The 18779-nt window shown below is 31.1% G+C and overlaps 2 protein-coding genes across 2 annotated transcripts; both read left to right on the forward strand.

Moving 5' to 3' along the window:
* Nucleotides 1-1939: 1939 nt before the first annotated feature.
* LOC127096004 (secreted RxLR effector protein 161-like) lies at nucleotides 1940-2695 on the forward strand. The gene has a single exon (XM_051034635.1). The coding sequence runs from the start codon at nucleotides 1940-1942 to the stop codon at nucleotides 2693-2695; it is 756 nt and encodes a 251-aa protein (XP_050890592.1).
* A 7432-nt stretch (nucleotides 2696-10127) lies between these two features.
* Nucleotides 10128-10634, forward strand: LOC127096005 (uncharacterized). The gene has a single exon (XM_051034636.1). It carries the CDS (start codon nucleotides 10128-10130, stop codon nucleotides 10632-10634), a length of 507 nt encoding a protein of 168 aa, XP_050890593.1.
* The last annotated feature ends 8145 nt before the right edge of the window (nucleotides 10635-18779 follow it).

Consider the following 18779-nt stretch of genomic DNA (forward strand, 5'->3'; position numbering starts at 1 on the left):
TTTAAATTTTAAAAGTTTGAAAACTTTGTATTCAAAGAATATGGTTATTGGACTGCCACATATAGGAGAGCCAACAAAGCTATGTGAAGATTGTCTCATGGGGAAGAAAAAAAGAGAACCATTCCCAAGAAAAAGTAGTTGGAGGGAATCAAGAAATTTGGAACTTGTCCATGCAGATATATGTGGTCTAATTACTCCAATGTCAAACAGTCAAAAGAGGTATCTCCTAAATTTTATTGATGATCATAGTAGGAAAATATGGAGTTATCCCATTTCAGAAAAATCAGAAGCACTGCCTATCTTTAAGAGTTTCAAAGCCATTGTTGAGAAAGAAGCAAGGTCTCTAATATGCTGCCTCAGAACAGACCGAGGCAGAGAATTCACTTCGCAAGAATTTAATGAGTTCTGTAAGATTCAAGGCATCAGAAGGCAATTAACAACGGAGTATACTCCTCAACAAAACGGAGTAGTGGAGAGGAGGAACCAAACAATCATGAATATGGTGCACAACATTTTATCAAACCAAAAGATGCCAAAAGAATTTTGGGCCGAGGGATCGAAATGGATAACTTATGTATTGAATCGAAGTCTAACATCAGCACTGCAAGAACAAACACCAGAAGAAGCATGGAGTAGCCTCAAACCAAATGTAAGTCATTTCAAAACATTTGGGTGCATTGGATATGTTCACATTCTAGAAGCAAGAAGAACCAAGCTTGATAACAAAAGTTGCAAGGCCATTTTTCTTGGTGTCAGTGAGGAGTCTAAGGCATACAGAATGTACAATCCCAACTCAAAAAAAATAATTATCAGTCGAGATGTTGTGTTTGAAGAAAATGGAGCTTGGGATTGGGGAAGGAACGATGATCATGTGACTACAACTTCTAATGTACTCACATGGGAGAATGATGGGGAGGATATTGAAGGCCATGAGGAGGATTCTTTCCCTGAAGCAGTGGACACCATACATGAGCAAGGCCATGAAGAACAAGAGAGCTCCTCATCTAATAGTTCAACTGCAAGAGGGTGTAGAACGAGAAGAGAAGTCAGACAACCTGTATATCTCCAAGATTATGTCTCTGGAGATGGGCTTTCAGAGGAAGAAGAAGAAGCAATGTTCATTGAGACCCAAGCCTTTCAAGTCCTTACTAATGAAGGAAACCCATTAACCTATGAAGAGGCAGCAAAACATGTAGAATGGAGAAAGGCTATGCAAATAGAAATTGAAGCCATTGAACGTAATCATACATGGGAGTTGAGCTCACTGCCAAAAGGTATGAAATCTATTGGTGTTAAATGGGTTTTTAAAACTAAACTTAATGAGCATGGACATGTAGATAAATGCAAAGCCAGACTAGTAGCGAAGGGATATGCTCAAAGGTTTGGAGTAGACTATTCCGAAGTTTTCGCACCAATTGCAAGGTGGGATACAATCAGACTCATTACAACAACTGCGGCACAAAGGAATTGGTACATCTACCAACTTGACGTAAAGAGTGCATTCCTACATGGAGAGCTTAGTGAGCTAGTGTATGTAGAGCAGCCACAAGGGTTTGTTAAGCAAGGAGAAGAAGGGAAGGTATATAGGCTGAAAAAGGCATTGTATGGGCTAAAGCAAGCTCCAAGGGCATGGTTCAGCAAGATTGAAAAATACTTTACTGAAGAGGGATTCGAAAAGTGTGACTTCGAACACACCTTGTTCATCAAAACTGAAAACAGAGGTAATATTTTGATTGTCAGTCTTTTTGTAGATGGCTTAATCTTCACTGGAAACTGTGAAAGAGTGTTTCTTTCATTCAAAGAATCAATGAAAAAAAACTTTGATATGACTGATCTTGGGAAAATGAGGTATTTTCTTGGAGTGGAAGTGCTGCAGAAAGAAGAGGGAATTTACATGTGTCAGTGAAAGTTCACAAGAGATATTCTTGACAGATTTGGTATGAAGAACATCAATGGAGTGAACAATCCCATAGTACCAGGTGTGAAACTCTCAAAGAAAGGAGGAGGAGCCGAGGTAGACATCACACTCTACAAACAAATGATAGGCAGCCTAATGTACCTCAATGTTACACGACCTGGCTTGATGTTTGTTGTATGTCTGGCTAGTCGATACATGTCTGCACCTACTGAAGCACATTTTCAGGTAGTAAAGAGGATTCTTCGATACATTAAAGGTACCATGGAGTTTGGAATACTATACAGACGAGGAGGAGATGAGAAAGTGCTATCATATACAGATAACGATTATGCCGGTGATCTAGATGATCGTAAAAGTACATCAGGTTTTGTTTTTTTAATGTGTGGAGGAGTCATTGCCTGGAGTTCAAAAAAACAGCCCATTGTTGCTCTGTCAACCACAGAGGCCGAATACATAGCAGCAGTATCATGTGCAACTCAAGGAATTTGGATGAAGAGAATACTTGCCAAGATTGGAAAGAATCATGATGATTATATTGTGATTAGATGTGATAACAGTTATACAATTCAACTTTCAAAGAATCCGGTATTTCATGGTCGAAGCAAGCACATTGAGGTAAGATTTCATTATCCGAGGGATCAAACTAGAGAGGGAAGAGTGAAGCTGATACATTGTGGAACACAAGATCAAGTAGCCGATATTATGACAAAGCCACTTAAGCAAGCTCGACACATTCACAAGATTAAGGAAGATGCTAGGAGTGCTGGAGGTTCCTAATTAAACTGCTTTGCTCTCAGCATGCAGTTTAGGGAAGGATTTGTTAAGGTCTGTAGTTGAATAATTTAGTTTGTTAGGGTTTTACCATGTCTTTAGTTGAATAATTCAGTCTTATATTATAGGAGAACTAAGTAGTAGTTGATTCCTAAATGTTAGGATTTTTCAGTTGTACTTAGGCTATTTAAGAGAAGCAAAACATCAATAAAAGAATTACGTTTTTCATTTTAAATTCATTGTTACAGTTCTGTTCTAACACTAATGACAGAATATTTAGTATTTAATAATATTTATTAAAAAAAATGATTCCGTTTAGAATTATAATTTGGATTCATTCTATTTAAATTAATTTTCTTAAAAATTATAATTAAATCAATTCAATTTAGATTAATTTTTTAACGTATATCAAAGACTTAGAAGTTGCTACAATAATTGAAAATAAAATAAAAAAGTGATTGTTTTCCGTCATGCCCCACTTTTGATTTTTTTTCTTCATAAATACCCTACTTTAAAAAAAAGTTTCAAAATACCCCATTTAAAAAGGGAGTTCAGTCATTAAATGGTCGAGGGTACTCTGCATTTTTTGTGTGGAACGTCAACCAATAAAAGGAGGAGAACATTGATAACATAAAAAGAAAAAATATATATATTAACCTCACGACCAATGACCGAACTCCTTTTTGGTTGAATTTGGTTTCATGTCTTCGTCCAATGAATGGACGAACATATTAAAAAAAAAATAGGATAATTGAGTAATTTTTTTCTAATTTTAGGTATTTTGGAATTTTATTTTCAATAAGGGGACATGACTAAAAACTAAAAAAATAAAAAAAGTAGCAAGGACAGACTGGTAGAACAAATCACACACGTGTACTTCGCTGGAAAAAACAAAATATTCACGTTCCCTTGCTATGTTAGTTACCTACTTACCTCCATGGAAATCTAACAGCTACCATCTAAAATATGGAATATAAGACAAATTTTGATAAAATAAACTTTTAATTTATAATAGTATTTTTTATAACTTTTATGAAAAATAATTAATATAGTTTTGTTAGTTTAAAAAGTTTACATGAAAATCATTTTTAAATATGATTTAATTAAAAGTTAAATATTTACAAAAAATGAATATCTACAATTAATTTATTGTATAAAATATTTTTATAATATTGATGTATATCAATTAATTTTTGATAAAATTATTATTTTATAAATATTAATAATTTATTTTAAATTAAAAATATTGCTAGAGCCAACATAAGACCAATTTTATTAAAATAAAATTTTAATGTTTATAATGATTTTTTAATAATTTTTTATATAAAATTATTAATTTATTTTTATTAGTATAATGAAAGATATAAAATATATTGTTGGCAATTATTAAATTTGGACCAGCAACTTAAAATCTTTTAACTCAAGTTCAATAAATTAATAGATTCTGTGATTGCTTTAATTTAATATTATTATTTAATTAATAATAAAATTAATCATTTTAATCTTTATTAAACTAATAATAATTTTTAATATAACTTTATTAATTCTTATTTTATACAATAAAACACTATGATTTCTTTTTTTTTTTTAAATAAAATATTAATAATTTTAATATTTAGAATAAATTAGTTGTTTTACTTTTGTGAAAGACCTCTACCTAATTTATTTATTTATTCACATCAACTTACAAGATGTATTCACATTTAAGTCCATAATCTTTTAGGACGTCTTACGGAAGATTTGCATTACCAAAAAAGAAGTAAGAGGGTTGAAAGTTAGCCAAATAAAGTTCTAATAATCGGATTGATCACTAATTAAGTGCTAATAAATGTGAAACTAATCAAAGGGTAAATATTAATGAGTCAAGACTTTCATCATACACTAGTAAACCTATAAGTTAGGTATGCCTAATAGTGATTCTACATGCATTACTCTCTTTCTAAATCATGAAAAAGTGGCAATTTAGAAACTAATATAATTTTCTTAACCCTTAAAGCATTTCTCAAAACATTGAGGCATGGCCCTTTTTGATAGACAAAGTAGCCAAACAATGTTTTCTAAATTAAAGGATGCAAAATGGCTGGTATAACAAACCAACACTCACGCTTAAGGACTCTTTTTCTTTTCCCTCTGCGTTGAGGTGAAGTGTAAGGTGACAAAACAAATCATATCATTCACAAATTAATTTGTCACCAAACTTTATAATTATTGTATCAACAAAATATACTTTTTGGCGGATTGATTGAGAATTGAGACACGTTGATAAATTTATTTTACAATATGATTCTTTTGATAAAAGTTGTGCAAAGAATAATCAATTTATTTGTTTAACAAACTTTAAAAAAATGGATTATTTTTTACTTTTTAAAAATGGATTTTATAAAACTATTTTTTAAAATATTATAAATTTTTTATATTTGTTTTTTCTAAATTGAAAGATTAATTTTAAAATCCTATAATATAAATATATATTATTGAAGATCAAAAGATGGTCGAAATTATAATTTTTTTTAAAAAGTTGTATTTTCAAATGACTTTTAAAAAAAATATATTTAAAATAGATCAAAATTAATTTTTTTTTTGAAATTTTGATATCCAATTTTTTAAAAATAAATTGATGAAATATTTAAAATAAAATTTTAAAAATAATTGTTTAAATCAAGTTTATATTTGAATCTTTTATAAAAGATTTCTTTGTAAAATTTTTTACACAATTTTGTTACATTATTTAAAAAAAAAAATCAAAACAAAAGGATTCAAAATCAATTTATATATATACCTTCTATAGTACAATAGAAATTCTATAATTAAGCTAGGAATAATTATATCAATTATAGACTGAATATATAAATATATATATATATATATATATATATATATATATATATATATATATATATATATATATATATATATATATATATATATATATATATATATATATATATATATATATATATTATATATATATATATATATATATATATATATATATATATATATATATATATATATATATATATATATATATTCAGGTTGTTGGAATAAAATTGGTTTGCTCCATGTCCTTTAGGTTTTGATGATAAGAATGTATTTAAATAACAATTGGGTATATTAATGTTTGTTCGAGTGTGCAGAATCATAAACTAAAATTTAATATAAAATACAAGTATTAGTTCCTACTATGAATATTTAAAGAGAAACTTAAAGACCAAAATCTGATTGATCAAAAGCTAAAGATCAGACTCTGAAGAAGTCAACTTTTGATGAGGTCAATGTCTGAAGACCAGAGTCTGAAGGAGTCAGCATCTGAAGTACAGACTTTGAAGAAGTCTGTTTCTAATGATCAGAACATGAGTCAGTCAAAGCGCAAGGATCAAGGTGACCCTAATAGGTCACTATTCATCTCTGAACATACTTTGTCACATGAAAGCCTAAGCTCTATTTTCTTCATAGAGTTCATTAGGATACAACTGCTAATTCTTTTTGTAGCAAATGTTTTTTAAACTAGTGTTCATCTAACCTAACAATTTGGTGAAACATCATAGGGTCTCTTTTGAAGTTTCTCAAAGGACTTTATTGTGTTGCATCTTCAACGACTATTTTCTTCTCTATTTAAGAAGCTAAAAGTCTTGAAGAAGATAGACATATATACACCAATTGACATCAAAAGAGAAGTTACTCTCTCAATATAATAGTTGATGAATTCTCAGCAAGTGTGCCGATAATATCGAAGTAATAAAAAAATCGAATCAACAAGGAATGTCTTCAAGCAAGACAAAATGTGTGCAATGTATAGAAAACTAGTAAAAAAAGGGGATTTTCGAGTTTCAGTGCGAAAAGTAGATGAACGAGTAAACAATATCACAAAAGCAGTTAAGTTGTGTTTTAGAATCCCTTATTCCTCTATTGTTGATGTTTTATTCATTGTATGAATGGTCTTATCACTATAAAACCACAGCGAATTAACAAAACAGTTATAGTCGATCTCTCACAAAATAACTCACTAACCACTACTGAGAGCATTATATCCCTATTCCTCCAGCGTAAGCAGGGTTAGGCGATGTATAGAACGTTAATTCTTTATGCCACTACTCGGGGTCTCATATTCCTATTCAACCAGCGTAAGTACAACAATTGCTCTAGGTCCAATACATAGACTAATTGTCAGTATTCCTTATGTGTCCAAAATCAGATTAAAAGAGTATCACACATAAATATCATTAAGAACAATAAGCAATTGAATAACATTATAGATCAAAAGATCCATACAATAGTCAAATCAACATAGAATCCAACAATATAAAATAAGTTCATTATAACACAACCTAACCTAGAGAAGATTAGCTACTCATAATGCAATTAACAATACCATAATTGATAAATTAAAATAACATATGAAATTCCTTCAATAATGGCCTCCAATGGCTTCAAATGCTCTAAAAATTCCCACTTGTGCTCTCAAAATCGTGCCTTGATCTTATAATTTCGTAACCCTTGTGAAAGTGTAGAAATTCCTCTTTTAAAGGCGTTAGAATGAACCATAACGCGTCTGAAAATCGCAAAAAAGTGACTATCGCACGCATGATACTTTGCATCGCACGTGATGCAACCTTTATGTCACTATCGTGCGCACAATGTTGCGCGTGATTATTCTAGTGGTTGCACGATTTTGCTCCCTTTTTCACTCAAATTTTCACCAAGTCCACAAGTTTCATACTTAGCTATTTTTCCTCATTACTTGGTCATTCTTCTTCATTTTAGCTCAACTTTTACTTGTTTTGCTCCGATTATTCGACTAAATGCATGCAATAATGGACTGTCATCAATAGCACAAGTTGAAACTTAGGATTTCTTATCCTTGTATATCTTATAAATTCTTAAGCCTTAAAAGAGTCTATTTGTTGTGTATTCTTTATACACCTTTGATTGTATACTAAATGTATTTTCCCAATAATCATTTATCTGCTAGGTAGATTGTTAGAAGTCTCTTACTAAGTGTTTGAGCCTTGGAAGTCTCTTGCTTGTGTGCTTAAGCAAAGAAGTCTCTTACTGAAAAAGAATCTAAAGTTGTAAAGATAAGAAGTGATCATGGTGGTGAATTTGAAAATTAGACATTTGAATTTTTTGTGTGAAAAACATGGAATTCTCCATGATTTCTCTTATTCTAGAACTCCACGGAGAATGGAGTTGTAGAGAGAAATAACAGATATTTACAAAAAAAAAAGGCTTGAACCATGATCCATGAAAACAACTTATGCAAGTACTTGTGGGTAGAAGTTGTAAACACAACATGTTATGTTCAAAATAGAATCTATAGTAGACCTATTCTAAACAAAACTTCATATGAGTTGTTCAAGGGTAGAAAGCTAAATATTTCTTATTTTAATTAGTTTGTATGTACATGTTACATTTAAAACAATAATCTATCTAAATAAATTTGATGTTAAAGCTCAGAAGGGTATCTTTTAGAGACACTCTGAACACTATAAGGCATACATGGCGTAGAACTCTGAAACCAATATGGTTGAAGAGTCAATACACAACAAATTTGATGACAAAGAGCCTGACAATAAAATGTCAAAATTAATTCAAAATTTTTTAGAAATATGTGTATTTGAAGACATATTTGGAGCTAGAGGTCAAGAAGCTGGAAGTTCAGAAGTTAACAATCCATCAGAAGCTGGATGCTTATAAGCCATCAAAACTTTTAAAGTCGGTGATCCAGAAGTTGATCCTACCTCAGAAGATTATCATGATATAGACAAATATGAATAAGCACAAGATGCTTCCTCAGATGCATCACAATCCAAGAAGACCTTCAAATATGAGTCTTTTCATCCATAAGAGTTAATTCTTGGAAACAAAGATAGTCCTAGAAAGAAAAGGTTCCTTTATAGATAAAACCACTCAATGTTAGTACTATTCTTAATGACTTAACCTGCTTCTATTAATGAAACACTTTCTGATGATGGTAGGATTGTGGCTATGCAAGGAGATTTGAATCGGTTTAAAAGAACTGTTGTCTAGAATATGGTACTCAAACCTTCACGGAAGAACATTATTGGAACAAAATGGTTATTTAGAAACAAGTTCATAGTAAGAAATAAGGTTATACTTGTATCTCAAGGCTACAGTCATCAAGAAGATATAGATTTCTCTGAAACCTTTGCACTAGTTGCAAGGTTAGAGGCAATCAAGTTGCTTATCTCTTATGCTATTAACCATGCAATTGTTTTATACCAAATGGATATTAATAGTGCATTCTTAAATGGATTCATTTATGAAGAAGTGTATGTCAAACAACCACTCGGGTTTGAGGACTCAGTCCACCCATATTATGTTTTCAAACTTAAAGATCACTTTATGGACTCAAACAAGCTCCCAGAGTTTGGTATGAGAGAATGAGTATTTTTTTGTTAGAAAATGGATTTCATAAAGGGAAAGTTGACACTACACTCTTCATAAAGACACTTAATAGTGATATCTTAATTTTCCAAGTTTATGGTGATGATATTATATTTGTTTCAACTAATGCTTTTCTTTGCTAATAATTTTCTAGGACAATGTAGACTGAATTTGAAATGAGTATGATGTGAGAGGTGAAGTTCTTCCTTGGTATTCAAATAAATCAATGTAAAGAGGGAGTCTATGTTCATCATACTAAGTACACAAAAGATATTTTGAAGAAGTTCAAGCTTTATGATTGCAAGATCATGAGCACCCCTATGCATCCAATTTGCAACATGAGCAAAGAGGAAAGCAACTACTCTGGATGAAATATCAGTTGAAAGACTATCAAATAAGTGGAAGCAGTATTCCAATTTTTTATGATAATGTCGATGTTATCAGTTTGACAAATAATCAAATTCAACATTATAGAACCATTAATGGACTGATATATTTACCAAGCCTCTTACTGTTGAAATCTTTGATTTTGTCAAAAAGAATATGAACATGCATTTTGTTAAATATTAATGATTGTTTCTGAATTGAGGATCAGAGTTTGATGATAATCAGAAGCTACTATGGTCAGAAGCTCTGAACTAGCTTCTGATGAATAGTAGCATCTGAGAAACTCAGCCTATGATATTTGGAATTTGATTAGTTTCCTCTAATAGCATATAAGTGGTATTGAATTATTGACATATTTCCACTTATTAGTCACGAATATGGAATGTTTACTGACACTTGGTTTCTCAACTATTGGATAATAACCGGTGGTTAATGATGAAAATGTTTTGAATACTATGTCTAGCGCCCATTTGTCATTAATTTGTTTCTTAAAAAAAACTTGTTTACACTCAAAGGCGATTAAATGTTTCATTACTACACACACATTCTCTCTCTTCACTACCAACACTTTCTTCTCTAGCCTTCTCAGAAAAACTACCATTTTACAAAAAAAAACCTCTATAGAACCCTAAACTCCATTGTAATGGCATCTTCATCAAATCTTGTTCCAATGGTGCTAAACTCTAGTAAATCTCCCGTAACCAAGACCATAACCTTGATGCTTATAGAAGAAGATCTAAAGTTGATTGTTAAGCAGATTGTCGACTTTGAATCCTTTAGGGTTAATGAGCTTCCATTAAAATCCTATTTTGAGGCTCAAGGGTGGAAGGACTATTTTGAGATGCTAAATGGTCCTACTTTTCCTTACTTGGTTAAGAAAATATGGGTTAGGGCTGAAGTGTATGATGAAAGTGATGTTGCTCTTGAAGAGACTCAGAAGATTGTTGAGAATGAAGAACTCAAAGGGAAGTCAAGGGTTGAAATAGGTTTAGAGGAATTCAAGGAGGTGGAGATAAGATCAACTGTTATGGGGGTTAATATGACTATCACTCAAAGTCACATTTCAAAACTATTGGATACGGATAACGTTGGAATATCTTCTTTGAACACCAAAGGCAATAGTCTTGAATCTGGTGTGATCAAGCAATAATTGTTTCTCAAATTTGAAGATTTTGGAAAGGTGAAGAAGATGCATGTTGAATGCAGGCCCTTGTTCAAAATATTGATTGGCTTCTTGATTCCAAGAGAATGTAGAAATGATAAGATCTCTTGGGACCACAAGTACTTCACCTGGTTTTTGGTAAACAAGGAATATCAATAGAAATGTAGAATGTAGAATGTAGAAATGTAAAAATTGATTCGTTTTTGGTAAACAAGGAAGATCTCTTGATTATATCTTTCATCACATGCGAGGCTATCAAATAAATCACTAAACACAATAAGAAAAATGTTCCTTATGCAAGGCTTCTTTTTGAACTGTTTCATCATAGTAGGTTGGTTGAGACTATGATGAGCTTAAGTTTTAATGAATACATGGAGATAATACATTGAAGTAGTATCTCAGCTGATGTACTAGGGAATATAAACATTATCAAAAGGAAATATGTGATACAATCATCTGCAAGCCTCAAGATCATGAATGACAACACTACTTATATTGATGACTTTCCACCCATCTCTTAGATGGATAATCCTGAATTCATCATAGAATACATTAAGTTGGTTAGAAAAGATACTGGAGTAACTCTGACCATGAAGGATATTCTCGATGCTCCTGGAGGCAGTGTGTGCAAACCTTCAAGAAAAAGGAAGCAAGTTGCTTCTAATTCTGAAAAAGTGGTTCATAAACCACCTAAGAAGAAGGTTGTACAACTGACAGAAGTTCATAAGGAGGTTCAATAAATGGCCTACACAACTATCTTGATGCCTACCAATAATAGGAGTGGATCCACTAGCAAGACTTCTTGGAAGATAACCACTTTTGAACTGCCTGTTAAGAATAAGAAGTTAAGGAAAATGGTGCTACCAGCTATTGATGATGATGAATAAGAGGATGAACAACCTTTGATTAAGATGACAAAGGTTTTGAATAAGGATGCTCTGAACATTCCTGCTGAAGATGTTCAAGAAGGAGAAAGACTGATTGCTACTGTTATACTCAATAAGGCTATGGAGATGCCTTATATTTTTGAAGTTCTCTTGAAGTATGTAGAAGTTGAGGTTGTGGCAGAAGCTATGGAGAAGGGAGCTAAGGGTGCTTCTATTGTTGGTACTTATGATATGGTAGAATAAGTTGCTACTCAGACTCATGAGGCTACTGAGGAGGAAGCTCAACTTACTTCAAATGCTACATATATTATGAACACATATATTCATTTGAATTCTATCTCAGATAATATTGTAAATTCTTCTAATTCACCTCTCATGATTAAATCACCCACACCAACACCACCTCAATCACCAAAAGCCTGATTAGAACACACCTTTTCACCACAATATGACTCAAACTTATCTATAGATCATGTCACTTCATCACCTAAACTAACCCATGAATCACATACTCCTAACATAAATCATATGCTGAGGGACTTTTCTCAATAAGAAACTATCCCAACAACATCTTTTCTAAAGGAATTAACCAATCACCTAGCTGGTGAAATATCCTTTGATCATAACTAGCTAGCTTGTGTTTTTGATTCAGAACAACCATCACCCACTAATGTTTTGCTCGAACCACCCATTGAGGTTTCGTGTCCTAAGTCCTCTAGCACTAGCTTAAGTTTTGATTATGGTTCATCAGACTTAAGACCTTTAAACAATGTGCCTCTCCAAAACATCCATATGGAAACCAAACCTTTTGTTTGTCCTCTCTAACCAACCCTTGTTCACAATGACTTTCATGTTCAATCTGAATCTGAACAAGTCATCCAAGACCATCAAATACCTAAACCACAAAACTTACCCCAACCTAAACAATAAATTCCCGCTCATACCAGTCCTGAATCCCGACCAAATCCTATTTAATCTCAATCTAACATTACTACTTAAAATGAGGTTGGAAAAGTGACTCAAAACCAACCCCCTTTAGACATCAAAAATTACCAAATCATCCCAGAATCACACCCTCCACAACCTTCTGAACCATATGATCACCAGAACTCACCTTCTAGGGAAGAAGATGTTAGGTCAGAATCTAACATAGTACCTCTCTATAGTTCCTTTACACCTCACACTTCTTTAAACAGAAACCTAAGCATTCCTCCTCACATACACTACCAAATGGAATAATTTAAAACTGTTGTTTTTTATAGAGTTCATAATTTGGTTGTTGAGAGGCTTATCGCTTCCGATCCTATATCATATGTAACTAAGTGGGACTCTCTTAGAGTCTTTGTGGACATAGTTATGCAAAATCTGAAGTCTTTCTCATCTGAGTCAGTAGCTTCTTCTAGTCAGAAGCTTAATCACTTGGAGGAGAAGCTGACTTCTGTTGCTACTAAACAGGAAGAAATGGATATCCAGTTGAATACTATAGTTGAAGGACAAGATGACATGGGTTCTTATCTGAAAGCTATCCTGGAGCTTCTAAATCAAAAACCTTAGGCTTTAGGATTAAGAACACCCTTTTGTTTTGTTTTCTGACATCTAAATCTTCTTTGGTAAAATGATATTTGTCTTCAGTATCTTTTCTATTTTCCTTTAATTATTTTTTTGTTGATGGTAAAAGGGGGAGTAGTTATAGAAGTATTTAAGCCCTTGAAACATGACAGTTATAATCTTGCTTAAATTCTGAAGAATTTTATTTGTACTTTAAATGTTTAAATTTAATTAACCTGCATATGACTTAGGGAGGCTTACAAACCTCATCCTATGGACTATTAGACTCAGGGGGAGCTTACAAACCTCAGACCCTGAAGTTAACTAGTTAATTAAATTACCAATCATTGTTCTTAAATACTTATGTTTGTCATCATAAAAAAAAGTGAAATTGTTGTGGAAAAATTGGTTTGTCCCATATCCCTTAGATTTTGATGATAACAAAGTATTGGTTATACTAATGTTTGTTCAAGTGTGCAGGATCATAGACTAAAATTTCATATAAAATCCAAGTATTGGTTTTGACTATAAATATTCAAAGAGAAGCTTAAAGACCAAAATATTATTGATTAGAAGCTAGGGACCATACTCTGAAGAAATAAACTTTTAAAGAGGTCAATGTTCGAAGATCAGAGTCTGAAGGAATCAATCTTTGAAGACCATACTATGGAGAAGTTTGCTTCTGATGATCAGAACATGAGCTAGTCAAAGTGCAAGGACCAAGGTGACCCTGATAGGTCATTGTTCATATTTGAACATACTTTTTCATGTGAAGACCTAAGCTCTATTTTCTTCATAGAGTATGCTGGGATACAACTGCTAATTCTTTTTGCAGCAAAGGTTTTTCAAACTAGCCTTCACCTAACTTGACAATTTGGTGAAACATTCCAACGTCTCTTTTGAAGTTTCTCAAAGGAATCTATTATGTTGCATCTTTAACGACCATTTTCGTCTCTATTTAAGGAGCTAAAAGTCTTGAAAAGGATAGACATATATACACCAATTGACATCAAAAGAAAAGTTACTCTATCAACATAATATCATAAGTTGAAACTTAGGATTTATTATCCTTGTATATCTTAGAAATTCCTAAGTATTAAAAGAGTTTATTTGTTGTGTATTCTTTATACCCCTCTAACTGTATATCAGGTGTATTTTCCCAATAATCATTTATCTACTAGATAGATTGTTAGAAGTCTCTTGCTAAGTGTTTGAGGATCGAAAGTCTCTTGCTTGTGTGCTTGAGCAAAGAAGTCTCTTACTTTAGTGTTTAAGAAAAGAAAGTCTCTTGTTTGTGTGTTTGGGCATAGAAGTCTCTTACTTGTGTGCTTGAGTAAAAGAAGTCTTTTGCTTGTGTGTTTAAGCAAATTATAATCTTGTGTGATTATAGTGAAAATATCTTATGCATTATTCTTCTTTCTTGCAAAATTATATCTACTGTCTATCTCTGACTGAAGCAAATTATATAACCTTGTATTTAGAATTTGACTTAAGAGTCTAAAAGAAAGAAAAAGTCAACACGATTCAATCCCCAATTCTTGTGTTTTTCTCACCTTCACATGTAACCAAGTTCACGACCGAAATTATGTTCATATGGTCAAGTTAACACTAATCATGGTTAAGCTTTATCCAAGTTGAGCTGAGATAAATATATTTATGAGATCCACAAACCTCTAAGATTACATACCGTAAGGGCGAGTCCTTAAAACAATTTGTTGCTCTTGATCAAAAGATAGTGTTTTTACATATGAATTCATCAAGCTTGTTAACAAATAACATAGAATAATTTAATGATACCGAAGTCTTTGTCCATAATTGGTTGGTCTTGATGATCAAAGGAAAATAAATCTCAAGTGTATTCCATTTTTATCCAATTTATTACACACATTAAAATACAATTTGAAAAAGAAATTAAATGTTATCGATGTGACCAAAGAAAAGATTATGATACTGCACATTTTCATAAGTTTTATAAACTTAATGTAATGACCTTTATATTTTCATGTCCCCTTAAATCTCCTCTCAATAGAAAATATGAAATAAACGTTTGTACCATAAATAATATTATCTAAAATATTTCTCATGCCTCTCTACCACTTTTATTTTGTCATCACGCTCCACAAATAGCCACGTATCTAATATCATCCAAAATATTTCTTCTCATGCCTCTCTACGACTTTTATTTTATCATCACGCTCTATAAATAGCCACATACCTTCTCGACATCCTACCAAACAAAAATATTGCCCTTTTAAAACCCTCTTAAAATCTCTACCAAAAAGATATGTCATATTCTCACATTTTAATTTTTAGATGTATTTTTTATCCTCTTATTCTATCTACTTCTATAGAAGCACATAAATTGGTTATAAATTTTATGAATGTTATGTCCTAAAATATTTATTTTAGGCATTTTGTTTCTTATAAAAATATATTTCCCTTTTCTAATCACTTTGCTTTTTCTCCACTAACATAATCACCTCTTATAACTTCTCATGATGTCTAAATATCTCCACCCCAAAACACTTCTAAACTGACCCAAAATTTCCCTAACCACCACGCATCTACTCCGGCCTCTTACTCTCTTTCACACAATACTACAACCATGTTCACTCCCTCTCCCTCACACAATATTATAACCTTTGACACACTTTTCCTCAATCACAATAGTACACTAGTCCACAATATAATACCTATACAAACTCAGAGTATCAAACCTAATATTCTATCCTACCACCATACTTTTCTCAAATGACCACTGGAGTACAACATGACACCTTTTAAATTTTTAATCTTCATACCCTAGATAATCTGGTTCCATGTGTTGTGCGAGTTATAAATCATCATATGGTTGATGATGATAAAAGAGCAAATCAAAGTTAATCATAATCATAATCAGATAGAAGTTATAAAAAATCTAAGCTAATCAAAATTACAATATTGAGAGCAAATAATTCAAGTCAAAATCAAAGATCAACATCAAAGAAATTTAGGATGTGAAAACTCGCATGGTCTCACGCTTTAGTATTTTATTATTTTTTTATTGATAATGTGTAAAATAATCAATAATGATTCTTGAGGTGCTAAGTCAATTCACACACGCATTAAAAAGTGCTCAAAATTCTTCTAAAAAAACCAATCATGACATTTACCTAATTGATTAGTGAACAATTATGACCAATTAGAAAAGCAACACTCATTATCTAATCGATTAGAGTTTGCATATAATCGTTTAAGGAGCAAGCTTCCCTCCTTATTGATTAGGAAACCTATTAATTGATTAAGGTGTGAACTTGAGTTAACTATTTCATTTTTGCTAAGTCTAATCAATTAGCATCGCAACCTAATCAATTAGAAAGCGATTAGAGCCAATAAATTATTTTCTTTGTTAGTCCAATGTTTTTCCTATATAAAAGAATCTTGTGCTCACTTCTAAAGCACGAATTTTATGACTTATAACTCTCTTTTATCACTCATTCTTTTTCTAGAAAAAATGTATTCACTGTACATTGCTTTAGTGTTGGGAGAGTGACAAACTTATATAGAGTTATGTAATTATGCTGTTATGTTGATATTGTAATTCAAGAGCTTATTCTCTTGTATACGTAAAATTGGCTTTGAGGTTGCAAGCCAAACTTGATAAAAAGCTTGGTGTAAGTAAGATTTTTCAAATTATCCTAGTGTAAAAACTTAAGTTATTATGGAAATCTTAAGATTGAACTAGTATTAATTCAAGTGTGATCTTTCTATCTCTTTTATTTTTTTGAAGGTTAATCTCTTCTTCTTCGCATCTCTTAAAGTTAACCAACCTAAAATTAACTGTATCACAAATACATAATCCATCCCTCTTGTGTTTGAAGTCAATTTGTCAACAAGTGACATCATATTCTAAACCTATTATAAGAATAACCGTCTTAGAAGGAATAATTATAATTTCAAACACTTCTTTTAGTATAATTCTTCCTTTGAACAAACCTCCACCACTTGATGGTTAAAAGTATATCATATGAAAAGCTAGAATGATTTTTTTTAGAAACTATTGATCTTGATGTTTGAGAATCTATCGTATATGGTCATTTTGTTCCCACTCATTTAATTGATAATGAAGTGGTCAAGAAACCAAGAAATTTATGGACCATGGAGGAAAAATAAAAAGTGCAACATGGTTTAAAAGTTGGATACTTGATTATTAGGGCATTAAGCATTAAAGAGTATAAATATGTTCATAAATGTAACACTCTTAAGGAAATGTGTGACACATTTGAAATTATCTATGAAGATTCCAATGAGATCAAAAGGGAAATGATGAAAAAATTAGATCAAGAGTTAAAAATACCAAAGAATTATTAAGAAAATCTTCAAAACTATTTTTCTAATATTAAGACTCTGGTGTTGAAAGTATAACCTACTTTATAATCGAGAGATATGAGTGTTTTTAATATTTTACATGACACATTGAATGAGTTAGAGTCATCAAGAAAATCAAAGAAACAGAATTGGTGTAAAATGAACAAGTTCAACAAGAGATATCATAAAATAGAAAGAGTCTCGTATGATTAATCTTGAATTTTGTTATAATAAAAGATAATCCTAACAACTACATCCTAAAAGTGTTTTAGTATTGAAAAAACCCTAATGAAAAAAAGAAATCTTAATACAAAAATTATTCAAGAATATAAATAAAATAAAATAAAAAATTACATAAAATAATAAAATATTATTTTCAAACCTAAAATAAATAATAATAATTATTTCAATATCATATATTAAATTTATACAAAAATATGACAAATATTTATGACGCATAACTTTTTTTCTATACACACCACCAACCTTTTTACGTCAATGACATAACAAAAATTGTACCACTAAATCAACACTTATATCACTTGTCATATAATCTATAATGAAAAAATATTTTAAAAAGAAATGATAATAAAGTAATCATTCAATAATATCAATACACAAAATTACTTAGAGAGCAATTATAAAATATATGGATGCGTTAAAGTTAAATGATTTTAATATTTATTTATATATATGTTATTTAATTTTTTTATGACAACATATATCATTTGACTTTAAAATCCTTATTTTTATTATTTAAAAAAAAGTAGCTGTCACATAGACCAGACAATATTCCAGAGTCGGTGAGCAGACAGAGCCATTTGTTGAATTTCTTCTCATTATTATTGAATATTCAAGTTTATTAACTCATTCATTCATCTAGAAGAAAAAACAAATTAAACATTATTAAAGTATCAATTTGATTGGTGGAAAAAGAATGGAACGAATAATAAGAATGGGAAAGAATATAAGTATGTGACTTTGTTTTTTTGTCTTTATCTAGCATGTTAAAAGCTAGTGTGGGTATTATACTGCTTTCAAAACCGAACCAGACACATGAAATAGGGAAGAAAAAGAAAGGGGACAACAAAAAAAAGTTTGAGACATCATCAGTTTAGTGTGTCTTTTTTAATAATTAGATGATTAAGTAAAGTTATATCATATGACACACGTGATCAAATTCTCCTAGACGAGACATTTCAAGATCTAATACTATTCATATAGAGAAGGTTCAATGTTATGGGAAGAAAACTAAAAAAATTGTTGGGTAAGCACAAGAAAAAGCAATAACATAAACTCACTTTTCTGATTTTAATGATATATATTATAATTTTTGGATCACAGATATAAA

This window comes from Lathyrus oleraceus, chromosome 6, assembly GCF_024323335.1.
Source record: "Lathyrus oleraceus cultivar Zhongwan6 chromosome 6, CAAS_Psat_ZW6_1.0, whole genome shotgun sequence".
Lineage (NCBI taxonomy): Eukaryota > Viridiplantae > Streptophyta > Magnoliopsida > Fabales > Fabaceae > Lathyrus > Lathyrus oleraceus.